This window comes from Eucalyptus grandis, chromosome 8, assembly GCF_016545825.1.
Source record: "Eucalyptus grandis isolate ANBG69807.140 chromosome 8, ASM1654582v1, whole genome shotgun sequence".
Classification (NCBI taxonomy): Eukaryota; Viridiplantae; Streptophyta; class Magnoliopsida; order Myrtales; family Myrtaceae; genus Eucalyptus; species Eucalyptus grandis.
Window position 1 is genome coordinate 5,760,397 of NC_052619.1, and position 25,112 is coordinate 5,785,508.

General features: G+C 39.2%; 3 protein-coding genes across 4 annotated transcripts; 2 read left to right on the top strand and 1 right to left on the bottom strand.

The window, feature by feature from the left end:
* Positions 1-291: 291 nt before the first annotated feature.
* On the top strand, positions 292-4,455 carry LOC104456058 (probable pectate lyase 8). Of its 2 annotated transcripts, XM_010070776.3 has the most exons (7): positions 292-474; positions 1,237-1,299; positions 1,793-1,864; positions 2,399-3,041; positions 3,145-3,248; positions 3,391-3,529; positions 3,686-4,455. In XM_010070776.3, the coding sequence occupies exons 1-7, from the start codon at positions 365-367 to the stop codon at positions 3,905-3,907; spliced, it is 1,353 nt and encodes a 450-aa protein (XP_010069078.2). In that variant the 5' UTR covers positions 292-364; the 3' UTR covers positions 3,908-4,455. The 2 variants fall into 2 exon arrangements, with proteins under 2 accessions (XP_010069078.2, XP_039157183.1); XM_039301249.1 differs by lacking the exon at positions 1,237-1,299.
* Positions 4,456-9,325: 4,870 nt separating this feature from the next.
* LOC104456059 (inosine triphosphate pyrophosphatase) lies at positions 9,326-14,926 on the bottom strand. Its single transcript, XM_010070777.3, has 9 exons — positions 14,698-14,926; positions 14,530-14,594; positions 14,363-14,426; positions 14,259-14,268; positions 10,780-10,811; positions 10,567-10,679; positions 9,989-10,065; positions 9,770-9,886; positions 9,326-9,680 (listed from the first exon to the last, which is right to left on the bottom strand). Exons 1-8 carry the CDS (start codon positions 14,828-14,830, stop codon positions 9,772-9,774), a joined length of 609 nt encoding a protein of 202 aa, XP_010069079.1. The 5' UTR covers positions 14,831-14,926; the 3' UTR covers positions 9,326-9,680; positions 9,770-9,771.
* A 5,786-nt stretch (positions 14,927-20,712) lies between these two features.
* Positions 20,713-21,396, top strand: LOC104416073 (glycine-rich protein 5). The gene has a single exon (XM_039299536.1). The coding sequence runs from the start codon at positions 20,713-20,715 to the stop codon at positions 21,394-21,396; it is 684 nt and encodes a 227-aa protein (XP_039155470.1).
* Positions 21,397-25,112: the final 3,716 nt, after the last annotated feature.

The following is a 25,112-nucleotide window of genomic DNA, read 5'->3' on the forward strand; positions in this document are numbered from 1 at the left end:
CACCACACTATTTATTTTATTTGATACAATGAGCCGAATTACTCACACGGCGAGAAGAGACTATTATGTAGTCTTGTGCAGATAGAAGTCGAAGCATCTTTCGTAAATATAATTGAATCAGGATCATAACCCAAGACCCTAATTTACATTTTTTCCAGAAAGAAAATATGAAAAGAAAATAAAAGAAAAGGAACAATTATTAAGATTTCCTTTTTGGAAAAGTGGAAGGAAAAATAATTATTAGGAAAAAAGTTCTATAAAAAGCGCCCCCTTTTTGTTGCGTCTTTACGAATCCTCTCATTACTCATCCTTCAGTCACTTCATTTTCCTCTGCATCTTCGATCCGCACAGAGACAGAGCGAAAATGGTGGCGCAATGCCAGGCCTCGTGTCGGCTGAGCACGGTGGTTCTTGTCTTGCTGGTCGCCGGAGCAATGTCTGGAGCAGCGATCGCCCGCGACTTGTCTCGATCCGAGTACTTCTTCTTCTTCTTCTTCTTCTTCTACATTCCCGCATGTGCATGTAGAAACAGGGCATTTCCGGTCTGCGCTCCGGCAGTTTGATTTCCTGATAGAAATATCGGAGTAGTTCATCTGCATTACTTACGTTTTCGTGGATGAGGGGAAGCTTTGAAAAACCAGCGAAGAAACCCGGATTTTCTCGGTTCCTAAACCCCTTTTGACAGGAGAACAATGTCTTGCTCTGTTTTAACACACAGTTCAGTCCCGATGCGACGTGATCATACGATTTGGGATTGCTGAAGAGAGAGATCTGCGACGCGTTTGATCAAGAACCCGAGATCTACACGACTCGACAAAAGCAAATTATCACGACTTCAAACCGAATTTGTTCTGTTTTTCATTAACTAGACTAATGGATGCCGATGAGATCACTCTAACCGGTATCCCTGTTCCTTTTTCAAGAAAACGTTTTCTGTTTTTTCAGTGTTCAGGCCTCCTCATTCTTGCTCGAGCGACTCCATTAATGGCTCTCTGGCGAGCTTCAACAGGGCACCTTGCCTTCCCTTTAGTGCTCTCTTTCCTTATTTTCTTCCTCTGGACCACCTGAGATTTTTTCCTTCTTTTTCCTCTCCCCCTGTCGATGCGAAAATAGCCATGAAAATGACTTGCATTGCATTGTGCTTTAATGGCGGTCTCTAGCTCCCAACGAATCCTCAATCGGTGAAAACTCGGATTCCGGAAAACTTAATTTTTCTTTTCGAATTTCTGAATTGCAGGAACCTTGAAACGGGAGTGCTCCGGAGCTCGAGCTCGAACTACTCGTCCATGGCGTCATCGAGGTAACTGCATTGCTCACTTGCTCGACCGGGCTTTACGAAAATTCCACAATCTAAACACTAGTTTCCAGTTTCAATGACTCGACGACACCATTAACCCGAGAAATTACTCTCGATTTCACCTCGATGGCTTCGATAAGTTTGTTCATCTCGGGCGACCATTAGTTTTGTCGGCCGTATGCTCATACATTGAGCTAACATTCTTGCGCTGTTCGAACTTCCCTTCTTGCCATCCATCAGAAGACAGTAGGTTCACCGACAGAATAGGAACTTAATTTTCAAGATCTGCTTCTTTTTTTTTTTCTTTTTCGTCCTATTACATTTGCAAAATTATGTACTTGGACATTTTGTCCTCGCTAGCAACCAAAACGGAACGTAAGTACAAAACAGTGCATTTATTCAGTGGTCGTTTGATGGACATGGACATCAACTTGCAATTGTTACCGGCGATTCCGTGCTGTCGAAATCTCAGAAATATCTGACTTGCTTTTCGCAGCTCTAAAGAGGCGGATCGCCTGAACGATCAAGCAGTGGATGACCCAGAGAAGGTTGCTTCCATGGTCGACATGTGAGTTTCCTTCCGCTCCCTCTCAAACTTTCTTCGATGTTGTATGTTTCAGACACTAGATAGAGCTTAAGTTTTTCGTGGGGACCATCGATCCGATACCGAACAGCATCAAATGCCATGTGAGAGCTTTGGCACCAAAGTGTTTTTTATCATATTCCCTGTTCCAATGTGACTATACCTGACAATTTAGGCAATACGTTTCCAAAAGAAGCAATAAAAGTGCCCTGTTTGTTTCTGACCGAATCGAAACCCCGATTTGTTTTCGTGAAGGGACGGATTTTCTGTCGCTTGTTTGGGGTAATGCTATGTCCAAGAACCGTGATGTCACAGAAGGATTCAATTCTTTGTCTGAAAACGTTGCATCGGTGTCGTTATCTATCGCTGTCGGTTGGAGATTTATACTGAATTAGCGAGATTGTAAATGCAGAATCTGTGAAAGGATGAGTCCACATTGATGTATAAAGAAGCTGTGATTGAAAATTGATTGATTGGAGTGTTTTGGGAAAGCAGCTTGACTTGGTTTGGTTTTGATAGGATCATCAGGAACAGCACCGAAAGAAGGAACTTGGGCTTCTTCTCCTGCGGGACTGGCAATCCGATCGACGACTGCTGGCGCTGCGACCCGAACTGGCACCTCAACCGCAAGCGCCTCGCCGACTGTGGCATCGGTTTCGGCAGGAATGCCATCGGCGGTCGTGACGGGCGAATCTACGTGGTGACTGACCCCAGCGACGACGACCCAGTTAACCCGAGGCCAGGCACACTGAGGCACGCTGTTATCCAGGAGGAGCCCCTGTGGATCGTGTTCAAGCGCGACATGGTGATTCAGCTGAAGCAGGAGCTGATCATGAACAGCTTCAAGACCATCGACGGGCGTGGGTCGAACGTCCACATTGCGAACAGGGCGTGCATCACGATCCAGTTCGTCACCAACGTGATCATCCACGGCCTTCACATCCACGACTGCAAGCCCACTGGCAATGCCATGGTCAGGAGCTCACCAAGCCACTTCGGCTGGCGGACCATGGCTGACGGCGATGCTATATCCATCTTCGGGTCGAGCCATGTCTGGATCGACCACAACTCTCTCTCCAATTGCGCGGATGGCCTTGTTGATGCCGTGATGGGCTCGACCGCGATCACTGTTTCCAACAACCATTTCACCCACCACAACGAGGTGCGTCGAGCTGTTTTATCATCTCGAGTTTGGGTTAACAAATCGACACATCCTTTATACAATCGCAAGGCTTATTGACGGATTCATGTTCTCATGGATGAAGGTGATTCTGCTCGGTCATAGCGATTCTTACACAAGAGACAAGGCGATGCAAGTGACCATCGCTTACAACCATTTTGGCGAAGGACTGATCCAGAGAATGCCGAGGTAAAAAGATCGGTACAGCCTTCAATGGCCAAGGCCTCGCGTTCGGTTAATGTTTTCTCCAGTTTTTCTCCGATGGCCGCCATTCCTAGCAGAGTGGTGTCGATTTTGACAGAAGATTTGAATGATCTCATCCAATATGCAGGTGCAGACATGGCTACTTTCATGTGGTGAACAATGACTACACTCACTGGGAAATGTATGCCATCGGCGGAAGCGCCGACCCCACCATCAACAGCCAGGGCAATCGATATGCCGCCCCGGTCAACCCCTTTGCGAAAGAGGTACGATATCTATCCGCCAGTCGAAAGGCCAGTTTAGCATGCCTCCATAAATATGGATCGAGCTAGCCAATGTAACATGCCTGTCGCAACTAAATGCCGCTGCAAATTGCGACGAAACTCGCACAATGAGTGACCTGTAATGGCCATATCATGCAGGTGACCAAGAGGGTGGACACTGCTACGAGCCAGTGGAAGAGCTGGAACTGGAGGTCGGAGGGAGATCTCCTGCTGAACGGCGCCTATTTCACTCCGTCGGGTGCTGGGGCGTCAGCCAGCTACGCCCGAGCCTCCAGCCTTGGGGCCAAGTCTTCCTCCATGGTCGGGACCATAACCTCCGGCGCCGGTGCTCTCCCCTGTCACCCCAACCGCGCTTGCTAGCCTCGGAAGGGGGCACTTTTCCAATTCTTGGTATATAATCATACGCCTAACGGTCTAAGTACAGAACACACTCGCTCCCTATACCGCAAAGATACTGAAAAAGAAGTTCACATTCGTTTCGAATGTTTTCGACTGAGTGTAGCAATTTACACCCAGTTCATTGCAATGGCCATCCATCGCATTCTCAACCTCGGCCTGCTTCAATCGGAAGGGAAAGCAAGTGCCACAGTTGGAGCTGGTGCGGAAGCGTTGTCTTCGATTAGCTGCCTCGCTTTTTTCTGTCTTCGTCGACTGGTTTGTTCGCGTGCATGTGTCGTGTTCGTGTCTGTCTGTCCCCTTGGTCGTAACCATCGGATCGTAATATTTTCTTACGGTGAATGTGCTCAAGAGTTCTGCAGTCTGTCTTTGATAGGTACGATGGTACGAAGCAATAGTATGCAAAATGCAAGTGTGAATTCGAGCCTTTGTAAGACAATGTGATTTCCTGGTGATTCTGCAATTAGCAATGCAAGCGACGCTATCTCAGCACACTCTTTCTTTATGGTTTTCGATTCATGCCCATCAAATCTACTATTTTTCTGAGAATTTGTTTGATGTTATGAATAAGGGTGCCTTTGTTAATGTTTAATTTTTTAGAACAATTTCCAATCAAAAATGGTTTTTTATTTCTATTCCTTGACGAGTTTATGAGCATTTGAACACATTTGATAATCGTACAAAATTTCTATCATGAGAACTAAAAAGAATAGAAATATGTGTAGTATGATACTCAATTTTTTTGTGACATATAATTTCTTTTAATTTTTTTTATTAATTTTATGAGATTTGTTTATTCCTCGTCTTCCTCCTCTAGCTAGCGACCTCACCAGCCTTGGAGGACCCTCGCTGTGGTTGGGCGAGGCTACCTCTTGGTGAGGCTGGATCTCGCCCAACCACAATGAGGTCAAGCCTTGCCAAGGGCTAATGACTGGCTAGAAGAGCTAGAGGAAGAAAAGAGAAAAAGAAAAAGAAATAAGAGAGAGGAAAGAATGGCTTGTTTCATAAATTATTTCAAGAAACAAAGAAGTAACTTTTTTTTATTTCTTTTTTTTGTTACAAATCTATTTCTTGGCCATTGATTTGTTCCCGAGAATAGAAAAATTAGCCAATGTTACCAAATATATTTCTTTTCTTTTCTTTTCTTTTTCCCGAGGAACAAAAGAACATAAATAATGAGGAGTTGGTAGGTTACCAAATAGGTATAAATGTACAAGAAATACCAAAACTTATATTTATAGTGCAATGAAGTCGCAAATTTTTGTAAGTAGTGCCAAATGTCCTCGAGATAATATGAAACGGCAGTGGATGGGAAAAAAAAAACCATCCATGAATCTAATAGAGATACTCGATTGCAACGATACTTTACAAATTTTCAGGATTTAATTACATGATTGGAAACTTTAAAAATTCAAGTGCGCTTCAAGTATGAATATCATGAATTCAAGAGGACATGCGATTATCCCTAAATTTATGGTAGAATCAATGTCGCTTAAGCTTAATTGTAGCTTATCTCAATAGTGTACGACACCCAGGAGCCTAATTTGGTAAATTTTGAGACTGTATTTTTTTTTTTTGACCGAATCACTCTAAAAAGACTTGTGTTTTATTTATTTAATTTTCGGCGGTCCCAAAAGCGATGTGTAGTTTCGTTTGGCCATGCAAAGAGAAATAAAAGAGTGGATATGACTTCACTTCACTTGACCCACTAGCAAGCTGGGGACCAAAATAGGGGGCAAAATGAACTGTCTGAGCATGAATGCTAACCTAACATGCTTGATTGATCGATCCTGGTTCCCTTTGTGTCGCGTGCATCACAAGGATCATCAAATTGCCTAACAGATCTAGAGGATGTACAGAGTCATTACCAATAAAAATACCTTCAATATATTGTCTAAATGCCAATTCAATTTTAAAACTTCCTAATAAGCATATCAATGTAGTCATTCCGGTCAACTTTTGGCCAGAAAATCCCTGCCGTGGAAGCAGCTACTTTTTGGAGAATTGAAGAAAAGGTCTCTTATCCAATCTAAGCCAAACGTTATGAGAAGGACAATGCTCCTACCAAGGTCATTGGGATTGAATCTATCTGCCACAAAGGAGGAGGAGATTTGAATTGGGATAGTCCTAGTTGACGTGGAAGATGTGGATGTCACATGACCATGCATGTGAGGGGTTTTCCGTACCTACATGGCATGGACCCCATCGCCCCCCACACATACATCACGTCCTCCCCAACGTTGCACATGGTATCCGATGATCATGTGCAAAGTTGGGTGGTGGGGATCGCCGTGGACCTCAAAGCGCAGGACTTTCTGAAGGCTTTCTAGACACATCACCATGCATCATGCACTTATGACGACATGTTGCATTGGCCGACATCCCATTTGGAGTCATTTCATGTGTAACTTTCCCAATCACCCATGAACTAAATTAAGTTATTTAGCACACTTATTGCCCACCCCATCTGGGGGTGTATATTAGCTTCCGCCCCCTCAATACTAAGGGGATAACGTATTTTTAGGGCCACATTTCCTATCGCGTTGTGTTGCCTTACTCATTAGGGTACGGCGGCTAAATTGTGCTACAGTTTGTCCATTAGAACGGGGGTTTCACTTACTTACCAAAGACATGTTTGAATCACGTTGATTCCAACTTATTCATGGTTGTATCATTCTGACTTAAGATTTCATCCTAGCGATTCTCTTGCGAGTCATGTTAGAAATTGCAGCTACTATCTATTTTGCACTCTTGATGTTTGATATAATGTGGTTAAAACACTACATTCAAAAACCCACTGGATCACAATTATAAATCTGTAATGTGCATTAATCACTCTTAAGTAATTCTGTTTTAGAAAAATTGTGCATGTAGAAATTACGATAAAATGCATTAGGTTGCAAGGCGTTGCGACAGAGACTGAGCCCCTGAGAAACCATTAGAAGGCCCCCTCCACGCTCCTGTTCAATAAATACCTACTTATCCAATTCAATGAGCACACGTCTCCACATAAGCATAATGAGTTCATGAAGCTCTGAGAAATAACCTTGTATGTGTGTGTGTGTGTGTATAAAAGTTACATAAGAAATGATAAACGATTTGTTGAAAGAGAACTCACAAAGAACTTCGGGTCATTGCAAAGGGGAAGGGTTTTTCTTCTACAATTTTAAGGGTTACCATGTGAACTTTGAAAAAGGTTCTACGGAGTGAATGAGTGCAGATGCTTATTTATAGAGCAAATGCGGGTGATTATACAGTGACATCCATGTAATAACAGTAAAAGTGAACAGTAAGTACGCGTGCTGCTACATCGTACGATAATTTTGCCACAATGATCGAATAGTGTTTTGTCTGTCATACTTTCTTACAGTGTTGTTGCTATAAAATCAATTTGTTAGAAGAAGAATAAGATCAATCGGAGCAGATGGCATATCAAGATTACGGTAGCACGGGCAACGATACAGTATCAAAACAAGGCAGTAAAAACACTATCCAATCACACGCATTCACTGTTTACTTTACCGTAGCCCTTGTACTGTTACCATGCGGATAATCACTGTATAATCATGCGCATTTGCTCTATAAATAAGCATTTGTATCCACTCACTCCTAAACTTTTTAAGAGTAGAACACTTACATTGTAGAAGAGAAATCATTCTCCTATGCATTTGTGTCCCAATGTTCGTTGTAAGTTCTCTTTGACCGTTTATCATTTCTTATGTAATTCTCTTATCAATTTAATACCAGTCCTTCCACCTACTTTGTAGGTGTATTCATCATTTCTTTTGTAACTTTCTTATCATCTTAATATCAATTCTACCACCTATAAGTTGATTATACTTTTTGTTTAATCGCTTTTATTATTTTATATATTCCCTTTGCTTTCTTTCTTATTTACATTCATTCATGAATAATCTTACCTTCATTTTAATCTAATCATTTACAATGCATTTAACATAATCTACCTCACCATCAGACTCTTTAAATTCTATGTAAATCTTTTTTTTTATTATTATTCTGGTTGTGATATTTTAAACCCCAGATCTCAGTATATTTTCTCTCTTTAATTTAGATTTAGATCCTCAAGCTCTAAAATCACAATAATAAAAAAGATCTATAGAGTTCGATGGTGAGGTATTATTATGTTAAGTGCAGTGTAAATGATTTGCCAATTAATTTTGAAAGTAAGATGATTCGTGAATGGATGTAAATAAGAAAAAGCAAAGACAATATATAATGTAATGAAAGCGATTAAACATAACATAAAACCAATCATGCAGGTGATGGAATTGATATTAAGATGACAAGAAAGTTACAAAAGAAATTATGAATAAACCAACCATGTAGGTGGTAGGAGTGATATTAAATTGATAAGAAAATCACATAAGAAATGATAAATGATTTGTTCAAAGAGAACTCACGAAGAACTTCGGGATACAAATGCAAAGAGAAATAGTTTCTCTTCTACAATTGTAAGGGTTACAATGTAAAAGCTATGAAAAAGGTCCTGCCAAGTGAGTGAGTGCAGATGCTTGTTCATAGAGCAAATTTGCGTGATTATACAGGGATATCATGTAGTAACAATAAAAGTGTTATAATATTAGTGAACAGAGGTTGCGCGTTTTGCTATAGTGTATAGTATAGATGTGTATACTTGTCCACAAGGGGCAAGACAAGGAACAAGTAGTGAGTGCTGATTTTACATAACGAAAAAGCTGGCTCGCACCGTTATGTTTAGGGCTGAAGACTGTTGAAGAATAAGAATCTCGATTGGACCAAAGACACAGAACGAACTCAGCTCGGAGGGAAACAGCTTGTCAGCGAACCTTCTTGCTGACATCTTTCTCTTTTCCTTCTCTAAATCAATTGAATTTCGTCCTTGTTCCTTGCAAGATTTTGCTTACGAACCAAAAATTGTCAAAAGGGTACAAAAGGGACGAATAAGTTTGCAACTTGAAAGGAAGTTCAGGATCTATTTTGCCATAAAAAAGATGACAAGGAAAAGGAAAAGAAAAAGAAGAGTACAGTCCTGCTTGCGAGCCTTTCTAAGTCACCTTCATTTCACTATATATCTGCTTTCCAATTGCTGCAAGAAAAAGGTGAAAAAATACATCCGGTTGGCTATGTTATCTAAACTTCTCAAAGTTTTATAATTTGTATACAAATTGGATTCGGGAGGAAATGTTCTCACCATCAAAACTGAGCATGAAGACGGTCTATTAAATCAACCCTGGATTGTGCCTTCTGTGTTGGTAGAAAGAGTGTTCTCAAACTCCAATCAGCCACTCATGCTCTCAACGTTTTGCTCTTCAGTAAGGCACTATCAAATATATTTCTAGAGAGTAATTCAATATGATCCCGAAATAGGACAATACTTGCATGTTGTTCATGTATTGCCAGGAGATGCAATTAACCACAACAGCATATATAGACTTTTTATGATCATTTTTTTGTAATTTTATATAAACGATGCTTCAGGGTTTTGTCAAGCACTTCCAAAAAGTTTGACAATACATGATGCTTGCTATGCAAGCAATTGAGCAATGTTTGCACAATTTGTTCAATTGCAGATATGATCAATCTCTTCTAGACGCTATTGAAAGATGATGTCCATGAAAGCCCGGTTTGCTGATTTACTGCACCTAACAAAGTTGCAGGAAAAGCAACACTAGCAATTGATCCTGGCATTTTCTCTGGCCTTTCTGTTCCTTCTCCTCCTCCATCACTTGAGCATCCACTGTAGAAAGATAAATTGCACAGCATGTTATAGCTAGTACAGAGTGAAGAGTACAAGAAATAGCCATTACAGAAGTATAAAAAGCTTACTCTTATGGGTCAGACTGGAAAATGTAACCAGCCTCGGCGAAGTGGGATTTTACTTGTGCAAGAGCCCTGTAGCGGTGAGAGATCGTATTCTTCTCTTCCTTGGGCATCTCTGCGTACCTATAACAAAAAGAAACAACATATTGAAGTTCCGTAACATAATATGACCGTTAACATAGGCAAGACTGCAGAAACCAAAGAGGAATCGGACATAAAACTTACGTTTGCTCGTAGCCATCGGGTTGGAAGATCGGATCCCATCCAAAATCAGTGGGTCCCCTTGCAGGTACTATCTTCCCCTGAGATGGCCACAAAAGTCAGATCAGTGCAATGAACCAATCCACAACTAAAATTTCTACAATTTAGCAGAGCAGACAAAAGACAGCAATCATGGCATATGAAAAGCTCCATTGTAATTGATGAGCAAAAAAAATCGATTAAGAATTAACCATGGATATGATCGAAAGTCCCGAGCTCATTCTTCTCACGTAAAGAGCAATTCTCAACATTATTATAACAAAATATTATAGAGAATGTAGAATTATAATCAGGTACTTAGTACAATCCCTGGTTCACCTCGCAAAAACCAAGGATCTCATTCATATTAACCTAAAATTGGACTTAATTCATCTTGGAATCCTTTTGGTACCAAAAACAAGGGAAGTCACAAACTGTTGTAGTAGAATAACTAAGTTCTCCATAATCTGTCAAGTAGCTAAGATAAGAGGACTAAAGGCATGGAAAAAATTGCGGAAAAAGAAATCTAATGTATGATGGTGTCTTCTACAAGAGCAACTTACTGGAGTCTTTCCAAGAAAAGTGATTGGTTCAGCACCAGGTCCATTCATGAAAGAAAATGCGCACAAAGCATAAGCTGATTTATCCTCATATGCCATCAACAAATTGTTGAGACCTAGAGTAGTGAGACAAAAAGGGCATAAGATAGATGTATGAGCACTTTCAAGAGAACAGGGGCAAAATAATTCAGAAAAAAGCAAAGGAAAAAAAAATACCTTCATGACCAAGCTTCTGCAGAAACCACTTGCTGTGTGATTTATTTAATAAATAAGATATTATCACAGAAAGAAAATAAGATATTTTAGTAACCCAATTAAAGAACAATACATTGTAACACGTATATGTGTTACATAGTTCAAAGCATTAAAAATCTGATATTTACTGGCATTAAATATTGTAGGAAAATAGTAAAGTGACAAGGTAGAACTTTCAAAACTTCTGCATAGTAGAATAACTAATGGCTTGGCCCTCCCGAATCTGATTAAATCTTCAAATTAATGACTTGAAAATTGATTGATGCATTTTTGTTGTCTGGTGAAGATTTATTCATTAGGAGAGATCTCATGCAAGACAAGGGGTACCAGCAGCGGCTAGCTGATTTACTCTGAAAAATTCAAAATCCAATTATTGAAAGAATTCCTATCTTCAATCCGGTTTACTGTTGACCAAGAACAGGAAAACTCCAAAATTTAATTATTTTCCAGAGAATGAAGTCAGTAACCTACGAAAGCAATAAGATTTTTTTTTCACTTAATCAACCATTAATATAACCTGCCTAACTAGAAAGGAAGGAGAAAAGAAGCTAAAAGAATAACAAACAACTTTTCTTGGCTAGATTTATCAGAGAAGTGGCCCCTTGGTTGTAGGAGAAAGACCAGTAACATATAAACATGTCACATAGATCATTTGTGTGAAGATAAGGGGAAAGAAGGATGTGAACGTCTGAAATCAATGCTCTTCAAGGTAACCTTATTCACTGCATCTGGGGCCAATTACAATTTGATTGAGGTTGAGAGTGTGAAAAGCATCTTATACTGCATCGCTCCCAACTCCTCCAAGTACATAGTAGAATAACTAATGGCTTCCCAGGTATGTTTACCAGAAGCAACCCTAATATGTCAGAGTAAGACTACAAACAGCCACTTTTCTTCTTCTGATGAGTTAGCAGGCCAGAAGAAGAAAGTATATAAGAGTGCAGCTGAAGGGAAGAAAGAAGAGAAAACCTAGAAACTGTGCTTTTGAAGGTTATTCATCAGGCCAAAGGTGTATGAGGGGCCAATCACCATTTTACTTAAGGGCAGAAGTGCACGTAGCTTCTCAGACTCGCATACCAGAAGTGACAATTCCTCTTAAGTGCATGGTAGAAGTTAGTACACCACACAGAATCTGAGTCGCTTAAGCATCCTATACTTGAGAATGCAAGTGCACTGATTGAGGTTGGATCAAGGTTAGTAGAGTTGAGGGTACAAAATTAGTCCATGATGCGGGGGAGGGAGGGCATATAGGCCATCTCGTCAGATGTCAAGAATTTAAACTATTCTCTCAAATGGATCAGTGAATATGGAAGGCGAAGGCGTCACTGATAGAGAAACACTCACATTCATCAGTCATGCTAGTCCTGAAAACTAAACAAATTATGCAGCAGTCCTGTATCAGCACTTCAGAGTCTATACACCAGCCAACAAATATACCTAACCATCTCTTTGACCATTGCTTCAAAAAGTTGTTGATTTTTTTTATATACTCATGCTTTAGGTTTAGGTAGAACTCATTATCATAGCATCCCTGTTAAATCCAATTCAAAATTTTGGGCTCAAGGCCTTATAAATATTTTCCAAAGGAGCTATGAAACAGGTGAACAAAGTTCAATCATCCAAAGGAGCCCCAGCCCTTTCACTTGCCTCACTCTTCGCAGGAAAGTTGCTGGAGACAGCCTGATCTATAGACAAACAGATGCCTGGAAAGTGAAGGATAAATATTCTCATCCATTTTAATGAGATAGGATAATTATGTGAGTGCAAACTGCAAAGTTCTTTCCAAGCATAATATGAGATTTGACCATCATCATACTGTAAAAGGCAATGGATATTCATGAAACATCGTTTACAACTCTTAGTAGGCAGTAGGACATCAATATCATTTGATTTAACTCTCAACCAATGCACTCGCGACCTTTCAATGCACTCATCGTGATTTATCAGTGTATCTCAAGAGCTATGAATTGTTCTTCTTCGATTATACTCAGTTTTATAGTTTCCAGTGATCCCGACCATTTGATAAAAAAGTCATCTCAAACTCTGAGGCAAACATTACTTAGGGAAAAAACTTGGAACCTAGAGACAACTACAACGAACAACTACAGCCAACCACTTCGCTCTTCCGCTTTAGTTTGTCACTTGGGAGTTTTTGGCATGCAGAAGTCAGAATGCACCCTTGTGGTAGATATTGACATTTGCTAAAAGATAAAAATATCCCCCAGTCCTCATAGAACCATTGCACACACCAACTCAGTCCCAGAGCCAAAAAAGGAAAAAAAAAAAAAAAAAGATTGCTGAGAGAAGTTGCCTAAATTTGAGGGCAAGCATATTAATTTGAATGTAGTTGATACACCAACCAAGCATGCATATGTTATGTCCTTGACCCTTAGATATTCTAGAAGGGGTCAACACTTTCCTTGTAGGATAGAAAGTGACAGAGGTGAAAGAATTACAAGGTCAATTGTTGGACAGAATTCTTCTGGATGATAGCAGTAACTGCTGTCGAAACTCGTTCTGACAGCATAAGACTAAGACTCAATTGATGCTTGATGTATAATACAAAGTGCATGACCTCACATATATAATCATATAGGCAACCATCTTTCCTGAGTGACACTAAAACACCCTTTTCACTCTTCTCTAAATATGACTCTCTTCCAGGACCTGTTTGGGTATTGTCCTCCATAGAACAACCATTGGCAGAGTGACAATAAATAATTCTGGAGAGAGAGAAACTGGCTAAAGCTCCTGAGCGAACAAAATTTTGCGCAGAATAGTTCAGACTGGTTTCTGGAAGGGAATAGAATGAATCCAAATCTGCAGCCCTTCAGGCAGTTCTCAATGTCTATCAGAAGGTCAAGGTAGCTCCGAACTTTCAATTTCTCTCAGTCACTTACTGATCTGATTGATTTTTTCAGCCTCACAATAGTTTGCTCCTCCATCAATTAATATGTAAACACTACTTTGCAGAAATGACTACTGCAATAGCAATTATTGACACCAATGCCCTAATTAGATATAAAATCAAGTATAAACTTATCATACTAAATATCCCAATTTAACAATAGGAAACTTTGATCCTACAACAAACTGATAAGTAGTATAACCCCTCAATTTGTTCCAATGCCCTACTCAAGATAACTAAATCCAAAACAGTCCACAGTTACAAAGTCATTGACTTAAAATCGAGGAAAAAATTAAAAAGCACCAGACAAGTGGCTGATTTACAGACACAATGTACCATCACCGCTATTCTCAAATTATTCAAGAAATTTCTAAAAGCTAATTCTTCATTGCTAATTAAGAAAAGGAAGCAATAGAGCAAAAAAGAAAGAAAAAAATCAAACAGAGCACCAAAACAACCAGATACTTAGAAATAACAAGAAGTTGAAATAAGAACTCACATAGCAGAGCAACAACAAGAGAAAGCGACTTACATATAAGGCCCTGCACATCAATCCGAAAACAAATCGGTCAGAACAATCCGTCGTACCATAAATTACTCACCAAGGCATCAAGCACTCAAAAAATCGAGACGTACCCGGAAGACCCTTTAGGGCATTGAAGCAGAGGCAAGTGTCTTCAACCAGAACAGGTCCATTGACCTTCCAATTCAAAGAGTCAATCAAGTCCACCGGGCAAATACGCAAATAGCATGTTACAGAAACCCCAAAAAAAAAAAAAAAATTGAGAGAAGACAAAGTGTACCTCGATCGCAGCCAATCGAGCCTTGTCTTTGGAGATGTCTTCAGGCTCTCCTTGCAGTTCGGGCACTTAGAACGACGAAACAAGAACACCCGGATAAGAGATTTCAAGAGGAAGGCGAGTAACAGAAGATCATCGAGACATCGAGAGAGAAAGAGAGAGAGAGTATACAGTCGAGCTTGAGGGACTGGAAGGGGATGGATTGACCCAAGATGGAGCGGACTTCCTCGAGCTTCTTGGCGTTGCCGGTCACGAAGGTCACCGGCCGCGACAGCACCGGACCGCAGGCTTTCACGGCCGCCATGGTTTTCCCGCCTAGTTGTCGGAGAGGGTTTATGCTTTATAGGAACGATCGAATTGGCTTTTAAGATTGAGAAAGTTCCTTCCTTTTGCACTTTCCAGTCTCCACAATTTTTTGTGATGCTCGAAACAATTGCACCGACCATGGTTAATGGAATCGTGAACTTTAAAGTAGTGCCATCTCGACTCGATCGAGTAGCTAAAGACCCGAATCCGATCTTCTTGCTAGACTAGTCAAATGGACGGATCGGATCAAATAAATATAATCCAAATAAATCCATTTTCAAGCAATATAAATTTAGGGATTCAATTTGAATTGATCCATATTATTAAAATACTAATATATTTAACCTACTATAGAAAAACTCGTACTTATATTAGAGTGTGAGAATGAAGTAAATGAGCTGGAATTGAATGAGGGGCACAGAGAGAGAGAGTGAAAAGAGAGTTATACATGTGAGTTGGATATAAGTAAGTTGTGAACTCATTTAATGATCATATTATTTTGGACTTTATCATTTTAATTCATTCATAACTCATTTATTAAATGTAATTAATCCATATAACAACTTAAGCCATTAAATATGGAATGGGTTTATGACCCATTTTGGCAGGTTTATCTCTCATGATGATGGATACAAGATACTGTTTAAATTTGATTTATTAAAGACAAAGTTGTGTTTGAGAAATTTTGTGAAGTAGCTAATGACACACGTTAATGCAAAGTTTAAGCACAATAAAAAAGTCCAACTTGGACTTTGATATTGTTCAAAAGGAATGTAAAGAGTTAGCGTAGCAAGGATTAATTTAATAAAATTCTTAATGGGCATCCGAAGCTTCTTTTATGTCAATAGGTGAACAGAGCGAACTGGGGAAAAAAAACTGCCTTATGCAATAGGAATCACAAAGTGGCGAGTGTAATTGTGGAACCCTATCATATTGAACTAACGCCTATCTCTAAGTTTCTAATAATATTCAACTTCGAGGAAGAGAGGGAATCTTCAATATCGTTTGACTTTTTAATCATGAGAATTTTCCATTCGCAAGAGTGACAAATTTACAAGACCGTGCATAAGTTAGCATTTGATATGCGTGAAAATCTTGATAACATTTGTGTAATTCCTCCGTGATTGACTAGTTATTTCGCGAGAGAATTGTATGAGACTAAATATAGCGAGTTACTGAGTCTAACTAAAACCTAGAAAATACCAATATTATTCGAGTAACTCCAGTGCAGTTATATTCTTTATTGTAATGCTTCAGCTTCATCTATTACGAAAATTCATGATACTTTTCTAAGGTCACCTCGACCGAATTTTGTAAATTTAATGTTCAATATAGTTCCTATTTTATTTATTATTATATTTGTTTTCAAAGCATTATGTATTGACCTATCAGCTCCATAAAACGTAAGTCAACATAAAAATGATTCTCATATTTGGCCTCTTGGCAATATCCACACACCCCCATAAAATAAAATGTTTGTTTGAGGGTTCGCTCGAATTTAAAAATGAGGATTTAGAACGCGTAGGAATCCACCTAATCTTAATAGGTATGAGCTAGAGTCCCGGTCCTTAGGAATGATGCAACTCAAGTAGAAGGATCCGTTTCAACTATCTTATTTAAATGCCAGGCTACATCACTATTCGCAAATCATAGTGATGTAAAGAAAAGGAGGAGAAAAAGGAGAGTTCATTCAAAGCTCAAGGCAGCAACAGTACTGGTAAAGAGGCTCAACACATTTCCCTCCTCCTTGATATCCCCAACGTCGGCAAGAGCCGTCGCAATCGGGTATATCTTCACATTTCCCTTGGCAAACTAATCCTCCTGCTGCATCCCCTACAAACCGAAAAAGCGAAAAGAGAAGAAGGAAGATTATCTTGATCCTATTAAAGAAGATATTTGATGGGGTGCAATTATGAGCACATATACTCTCTGTAGAGTCCAAAATATAACTGGACAAAAATAGAAAATTAACGGGCAAATCTTTAATATTTCAAGGTCCATTTGTTTAAAGAAAAATTATTTTCGAAAAATTATTTTCTGACTTTCCTTTTGAATGATGTAAAACTAATCGATCTAACCGAAAAAAGGTTTTCCATGGAGTGAAAACAACAAATCTAGATTGAGAGCAAATGACTTCTCCATATAATAAAAATAAGTTGCTTTCCTAATCAATCAAACAAATAAAAATCGAGAATTTCCTTGGAAAATAATTCCCATGAAAAAAGATTTCCTTCTATCATAAATTTCCAATGAAACGAAGCACTCTTAATTTTCATTTTCATTCTCATTTCCAAACTGACTTTCATTCGTTTGTATTTCCAAAGTCCAAATAACCTAAGGAGAGGATGTGCGAGTTCGGAAGATGCTGAATTATTTATGTCATTATGGAAAAAGCGCAAGAAAAGTAAGTAGTCATGAAAATTACCGAGAGAGAAGAGACAGGCCAGTAGAACGGCATAGATAATCGCGATCGGTATATGCTTGGAGACAAGTCGAGACGCCATCTTCTTCAATGTGCACGCCTTCGGATATGGAAGCTGATTGTTTTTATAGGAGTTTTCATGCGTTTTGAGTAGCAAGTCGCCTCCACTTTATGCGGAGAAAAACGCTTGAGGGAGACTATCAGACGTACTTACCTTAATTAAAAATTTCACGAATCAAGCATTCAGGGCATTGAAATAGATACAGTGACTGCCAGATCCGTTTGGGTGTAAGCTTTTAATTAGGACATTCTCTAACCATCTTTGTCATAAATCATACAATTTAGTAATAATATTCATTTTTAAAATAGTAATATATTCACACAATAAGAAACAAATCCCACAACACCATTCGAATAATGAGAAATATATGGAGAATTCAGTTGCAACTTTTAAAATAGTGGATATTATTCTCTAGACAAAGAAAAAGATGATGTAGACATTATTATCAAATAAAAAACTTTATAACTAAAAAAAATAATTTAATTATCCTTTTTTTTTGCAAAATGTGTAATTATCTTTTACGCTTTAAACTTCGATTGTTGTACAATTTTTTAATTGAACAAGTCATAAATTTGAAGAATTTTCTTATTGCAAGAAAGTAAAAGGTATTCATTATTGTTGAATTCTAGTTTGTATCTATATATTTTAGACAAGAGAATTACCAAAGAAGTCATAAAATTATTGTAATTGTGCCAATTCAGTTCTAAACCTTTTGCAATTATGTTAATTTAGTCCATTCGGCTAAATTTGACCAATCAGCAATGATGTGAATGTCGGCCAGTGTTGGCGTTCGATGAACATTGACGTGGTAATTTTTTAATAATATTTTTATTTTCAAATTAAGTAATTAATTATTTATTTCCTTTTTTTCTCTCTTCTTCTTCTTTGGCTTCTTCTTCCCCATAGTGGCTGGTGAGGCTCCAACTCGCCAACTGTTGGGCGACAACTGTGAAGCCCTTGCCAATCACTAGCGAGGAGGGTGAAGCCTCGTTGACTATCAACGAGGGCTTTGCAGCCCTCACCCAATGGCGGAGAAGCCCCATTGGAACCTCATTGGCCACTGTGGGTAAGGAAGCCAAAGAGGAAGAAGAGAAATAAAAAGGAAATAGAAAAATATAAATATAAAGTTAATAAAAAATTTCAAAAAAATACAATATACTTTTAAGAAATTGTCACATCAACGTCGGTCAACCAAATTTGGCCGATGAATTAAATTAGCACAATTGAAAAAGTTTTAGGATTGAAATAGCCCAAAAAAAAGTTTATGACTAAATTGACACAATCCCAATAAGTTTAGGACTTTTAGTAATTCTCCCTATTTTAGAAATATAATTCTTATTTTTTTTCTTGACATCTCATTTAGATGGATGGAATTCGTATTGAAAGCAACTTCGCTAATGAAAATAATGGCTGTGATGAAGACGAGATTAGTACATATTGAAAGCAAGTGCATTTCAAGTGTTTTTTCATCTTTTAAATTTGATATATTTATATAATGATATTAACCATTTCTTTTTAGTAGGTGATAATATTTTTTACCTGTAGTTATTTGTATTTCGATATCTAATTTTATTTTTTTCATCATATTCATGAAAATTGATTGTGTGGGCCATCTTATGATTTTATCTTTCAATTTAAGCTTCCAATGAGAAAATATAAAAAAAAAGAAAAAGAAAAAGAGAAAAATAGGGCAAAAGATAAAACTATTTCATCAAAAAATGGGTGGTCCTTAGCTGACGGAGGACGGTCAGTTAAACCGGACCCTATTCATTATTATTGATACATCAACACAATGTTACAGGCCTAAACAGAGGGATCAGAGTAATCCTAAAACCAAATAAGAGTGTGTTCGACCACATCAACGTGATTAGGTCTTGGAAAATCCAAATTTGTTTTCGCTTTTATAGTCCTATTCTTCCCTCTTTTCCTCTTCTCCAGTTTTACCGTTCTCTCTTCCCCAAGCCACAGCGAACAGCTCGCTAGGCAGGTAGACGTCCTCTACCGTCGCAGCCCTGCCAACCTTTGTCCGAGCCGCGAAACCCAGTGGCTACTGCGTCACCGTCGCAGCAGCCACCACCACCCCCGCTCAACTCTTACTCTCTCCTTCCTTTTATGCGTTCTCTGTGACAAAGATTGCCGCCCTCAAGCAGTCTAAATCGTAGATCGCTTGAGGCTGGGCGACCTTCGACTCGAAGGGGACTCCCAGTTTAGCATTAAGCCCTTATTCATCACAGTGGCGACGATTGACGGTCGCGCAAACTTCAAAGGAGACCCAACAAAGGTAGAGGGGTGCGGGAAGAGACGAAGAAGCTAGGGTTTATCTTTCGATAACTTGGTATGTTCTTCTTAATCGGGCCTTTTAGGCCTTCGGGTATATGGTTAGTCAATCAAACCCTAGCTTTGTAATCATAAATTTAATGGTGGATGAAGTTGCTTGTGAAACTTTTACCTTTTGTTAGTGGTATATTACATAAGGTTATGTTAACTAGTTTCTATTAGAATATTTAAATAATAATCAACGCATTCATCTGATTATTTAAATTAGAATAGTTGACAGTGGTTCCACAAAATTTTACATGGTATCATAATAGCATGAAAGGGAATGTTAAAATATTTAAATAATAAATTACGTATTCATTTAATAGCTTAAAATTTTAGAATAATTAGCAATACTTCTACAAAATCTTACAGTTTCTTTTAGAATAACACGTTTTTGCAAAGTCACATACTTCATAAAATAAACTTTAAATTCTCAAACATATTTAATATATGATTTAACAAGTATGTGGGGGCACTATTTCGACAAACTAGTTTTTGAATTTTAATACATTAGTTACACGTAACATGAAAACCACCTACTTTTGTTTTATAGGTGTTTGACAAGTTTCCCTTAGAGAATTGTCCATCCCACGAAAGTCCATTTAGTACTGGTAACCCCTAATCACAGAGGACTAAAGAGTAATTAGTGAGTTTTCATAACTTATCTGATACTGAATCCGATCTTTTGGACCGCCCGGAAGTTGTACACCAGTCGTAGCGAGAGAGAGAGAGGGAGAGAGAGAGAGAGGGAGAGGTTGGCGGTCTCTACTCTGCATGGCATGCACGTCCCTCTACTTGAAGCGGCGAGATGCATCTCCCATAAATGGCTCTCTTCTTTTCACAGGTTTCAACCAACTCTCTGCCATCTTCATTCAAACCTCCATCTCGCCCCCTCGAGAGCGCCCCTGCAACACAACTCTGCAGTTTTCACCGTCATTAACTCGACCCCTTCAATAACCTCAACCGTACGCCTTACCGTCTCTCTTTCTCTCTCTATAAATAGTCCACACTCTCATGCAAGGCAACAAACCGGAACACTCAATCTTAGAGAGAGAGAGAGAGAGAGAGAGAGAGAGAGATGGCGAGGTTGGCATGTGCGTTTCTGGTGCTTGCTCTCGTGGCAACAACGCAAGCAAGTGCACGTAAGGTTCCCATCGACGCTGGTCCGAACGACGACGCCTCTGTGCATGCAAGTGCATGTAAAGAGCCAAGCGGCAAGGTTCCGAAGGAGCAGACGGTCATGATGCATGCGAGTGCACCGGAAAAGGCGGCCACAGCGGAGGCACCAGGCGGCAGTGTGGAGGACAAGAAGAATTTCATCGCCTTTGGCGGTGTTGGCGGGTTTGCAGGAGCTGGCGGGTACGCCGGAGTTGGTGGTATCATGCCGACCCTCGGTGGTGCTGGTGGGATCGGCAAGTTTCATGGAATTGGAGGAGCTGCAGGAATCGGCGGCGTCGGCGGGGTTTTGCCTGTTGGGGGAGTGGGCGGGTTGGGCGGCCTTGGAGGTGGGGCTGGCGGTTTAGGCGGCCTCGGAGGCGGGGCTGGCGGTTTAGGCGGCCTCGGAGGTGGGGCTGGCGGTTTAGGAGGTGTTGGAGGTGGGGCTGGCGGGGCTGGCGGTGTCGGAGGCGGGGCTGGCGGTGTAGGCGGTGTCGGAGGCGGGGCTGGCGGTGTAGGTGATCCGGCTGGCGGTGGGGCCGGAGGGGTAGGTGGTGGGACCGGTGGAGTTGGTGGATTGGGGGGCCTACCAGGAATTTGTCCTTGATTAAATTCGGGCATTCCTAGATGTTTGTCATCAACCCTAAGTTTAATGTTGTGGTCTTTGAGCGTCGGTCATTGTCAAATAAAGAAGTTTAGGAGCATTGTTAGGGTAAGGTCGTCGATGAGGAGTTTGGAGGACATCGTTGTCCTTATTCGAGGTTGTCAGTGAAGTCGCTTTTTACATCCTCATTTTGGGTTTGTTGCATTTTGTCGTTGTACTTCGGTATATTGACGCATGCATGGAGATGTTAGCTTTCTTTAATGAATTTCCCCAGTGAGCCTCTTGAAAATTCTTGGAGCTTTTTATTGTATTTTTTCAGAAGATGAAGAATATGAAGGGGAGTGCTTGCATGTGGAAGAATGAGAAGGACAATGCGTATTTTAATTGTTAATTATCCAAGTTTAGACTTTGGGAAACCCTAGAATGGGAGATCCGGATTTATAAAACTTGACTAAGTTTCGGCCGTTTTACTTTCTGTATAAAAATCTGATCGTGCTCGAGGGGACCAAGGTAAAAAGCATCTTTTGTTGCACTAATCTTGAAAGGGACTATCTTGTGACTTTTTGTTAGCATAAGATCTTGTAATCAAGATCAATCATGTCTAAAAATTTAAATTATTAGACAAAAACCGCCCGCCACGAGTAGGTCACATTTTGCCTAAAATTCAAAGATTGTAGCACAAGAGAGCTAATTAGAATTTGGCAGGTAAAAAATGAGACCGGAGAAATATATCGTAAATTCGTAATGATGCATTGCCTTTTGCTATCATGAGATGTGAAATCTTGTATAACCCCTATAGTTTAAAAAGCTTAAGTTATTAAAAAAGTGTAAATATTCAGATGCCCTAACACTCACGAGCATAGATGCGAATGCATAATTCTTGTCAAAAAGTCAAATAAGATAAACAGATGAAAAAAGCGGAGTTTTGGCTTACAGTAATTCAATTACAATGCGGTGCACCGATTTCTTTTACTGATTTTTCTCGATAAAACTGATTAATATGAATTGATTTGATCAATTTCAAAATAACTGTACAACATCATTACTCATTTATGGTTTTGTAATTTCACACATTAAACTAAAGAAATTTTTTGAAAAGTGGGAACTCTTTTAGAAATTGTGAGATTTTAGATTCTCATTGTATTGTCTTTTACCATCGGTGCTTTTCTTAAGATTATTTCCTGAAATAATATGTGCATGAGATCGACTGTCGAAAAATATAACACGACAAGTTTTAAGCACAGGTATATTTATTGGGATCTGTGCGCACCCATAATTTTAGAAAATCGATTTGTCCGATATAATATCAGAATGTAATTCAAGAGCGTAAGTTCTATCATCTCCTCTCAAATTTTCCAGTGTAAGGACAACTTACACGCAAGAGGATTGTAAAGTAATATGCTATAAACACATTTACATTGACTCCTTTTTTAAAGGTTTAGCTTTTGACAAAAAACAAAAACGAGTTATTGACTGCTATGATTGTTATTTTTCGAGAAGAAAAACTTAGATTATTGTAATAGGACACTAAAAAAAAAAAAAAAAAAAAATTCAAATATGGTACATTTTAAAGTATGTTACAGAAGACCAGTGCAGCTGCTGATAAGAGAGCCTGAACCCCCGCTTTGCATGCCCACCATCTGTACGAAGCTCTAAGGTGGCAGAAGATTTATGTCCTCCTAAGTATTTAATGAAGACAGCTGAGAAATTTAAATGGTGCATTAAAGGCAAATGTGTCATAGAATACGCTACAGAGCACTAGATCCAGATGCACAAATGAGGGCACTTCATTAGCGTTTGCTCGGCGCGGTTCGCGCTAGGGAAGGTTGAACGACAGAAGCGCGCAGCTAGGGGAAAATATTTTCAGAGGATCTTTATATTTATTGATCAAGAAATGAAAAATGCATACTTAGGGATGTAATTCACAAGAGGGAAAACAAATGTATTAATTCGATCACGACGACTCGTGTTGAAGCTATCTTGTTAAGTTTGTTATCGAAAAAAACGGGGTAGGACCGTGCCCGATTGACATGGTCCAGCCACTATGAAAAATCCTAAGTGATGGGGCAGAATTTGACGATAAAGGAGACTATTGCAGGTTTGTTAATGTCCCGGTGGCACCTGTTAATGAAGCAATTGAGGCCTACTTGTTTTTTTCTTTTTTTATTTGGCATCATGTGTTATGACTGCCTTGAATATTAATTTACTTTCAAGGTTGTTAACAAGTGCCTGAAAGATACTCACAAGTATATTAGGGTCTACTTGTTTTGTGAAGTAATTGCTATCGGAGAACATTCATTTTTTTCATTTTTTGATAGTTGGATGCTTCGAAAAATGAGAACGGAAACCATATGCTTGAATTTAGGAACACGACTTCCTCATTTGCAACAGAAATGATTTTTCAAAGTACCAATAGACCTCGAGCTCAGGCTTAGGACTAAAGCTGTCGACCTAGGATCTCGGCACCGATGCGTAGGTCCCTAGACGCCAAGCTCCGATCCCTTAGCTCAAGACCGAGGCCTCAAAAGCGGTGCTGGACCCTAGAGGCAGAGTCAGAGACCCCAACTCATGCCTTCAAGACAGCTAGGTTCCGATCCCGCAAGGACGGGTCTACATCCCTTGTGACCAAATCCGGGACCCTTGTAAATAAAAGAATGATGAGCTAATATTTGTAAACAAATGAAAGTGGGTAAACAATAAGACAAACTTTTTTGTTGCTAGAGATAAAGAAGTTGGTATTTAAAAAGAAAAAAACAGCTAAACAAAGGTAACTAATTCAAATAAGACAGACTTTTGCTTAAATTTTGGAAAAATCGCTTCCTCTCCAAAAATTAAAATTGACTTTATATGAATGGACCTTGGACTTGGACTCAAGGCCCTAGCAATTGGGCCGAAAACCCTCACAATCGCGCATAGGTCCCTTAAGGCAGGCCGAGGTCTCAAGCAATCAAGCTTTGAACCCTAATGCTTGTGCCTAGGTCTCTCAAGGCTAGGCTGGGGTCCCAAGTAGTCAGCCTCAAGTCCCTTGAGGTTGGACTGGACTCCAGCACCCATGTAGGGTCATCGTGTGTGGATCATAACCCTTAGTAGCTGGGTCAAGGTCCCTCAATGATGGTTTAGACTCCTTGAGGTTGAATTTCAAACCCCCACATATAAAAATTGATAAAATATTTTAAGTAAATGAATCAAAGTCGGTAAACAATAAGATAAGAAAAGCTTTTTACCAAAGATATGGGGAGTTGACACATATAAAAACACAAATAAATAGTGGTAACTAACTCAATAGGAGTTAGTAGAGCAAAATTAATTTGATAACTTAATCAAAGAAATTATTAGTTACTCAAATTCAAGTTTGTAATTTCTAAAAAGGATTGATAAATTTAAAATCAATAGGCAAGACAAATAAAAGTGGTGATTCGTTAAAAATTTTAGTGCATTAAAGGAAAATAAACATAAGTAACAAGCAACTCAAATAAAAAATTGATAACCAAAAATTAGTTGATAATTTAATAAAAAAAATGATAGGTCACTCAAATAAAGGCTGACCATTAATATAATAATCGATAGCATCACATTGCAACAAAAGTAAATAAAAGGGAAAATTATCTAAAAAATCCTAAATCAAATTTATAATGACAATTCGGTCATAAACCTTTCAATTAAGTTAATTTAGTCCTCAATATTTTAATAATTTGTCAATTTTATGATTTCAACCAATT

Bases quoted from the DNA above. Each gene is read 5' to 3' on its own strand.
- LOC104456058 (XM_010070776.3), top strand. From the start codon at position 365: ATGGTGGCGCAATGCCAGGCCTCGTGTCGGCTGAGCACGGTGGTTCTT. The intron at 3,249-3,390 runs GTAAAAAGATCG...TCCAATATGCAG, and splicing joins CTGATCCAGAGAATGCCGAG to GTGCAGACATGGCTACTTTC. The intron at 3,530-3,685 runs GTACGATATCTA...CATATCATGCAG, and splicing joins TCAACCCCTTTGCGAAAGAG to GTGACCAAGAGGGTGGACAC.
- LOC104456059 (XM_010070777.3), bottom strand. From the start codon at position 14,830: ATGGCGGCCGTGAAAGCCTGCGGTCCGGTGCTGTCGCGGCCGGTGACC. The intron at 14,595-14,697 runs GTATACTCTCTC...CGTCGTTCTAAG, and splicing joins CCAGTCCCTCAAGCTCGACT to TGCCCGAACTGCAAGGAGAG. The intron at 10,066-10,566 runs GTAAGTTGCTCT...TGGCCATCTCAG, and splicing joins CTTTTCTTGGAAAGACTCCA to GGGAAGATAGTACCTGCAAG.
- LOC104416073 (XM_039299536.1), top strand. From the start codon at position 20,713: ATGGCGAGGTTGGCATGTGCGTTTCTGGTGCTTGCTCTCGTGGCAACA.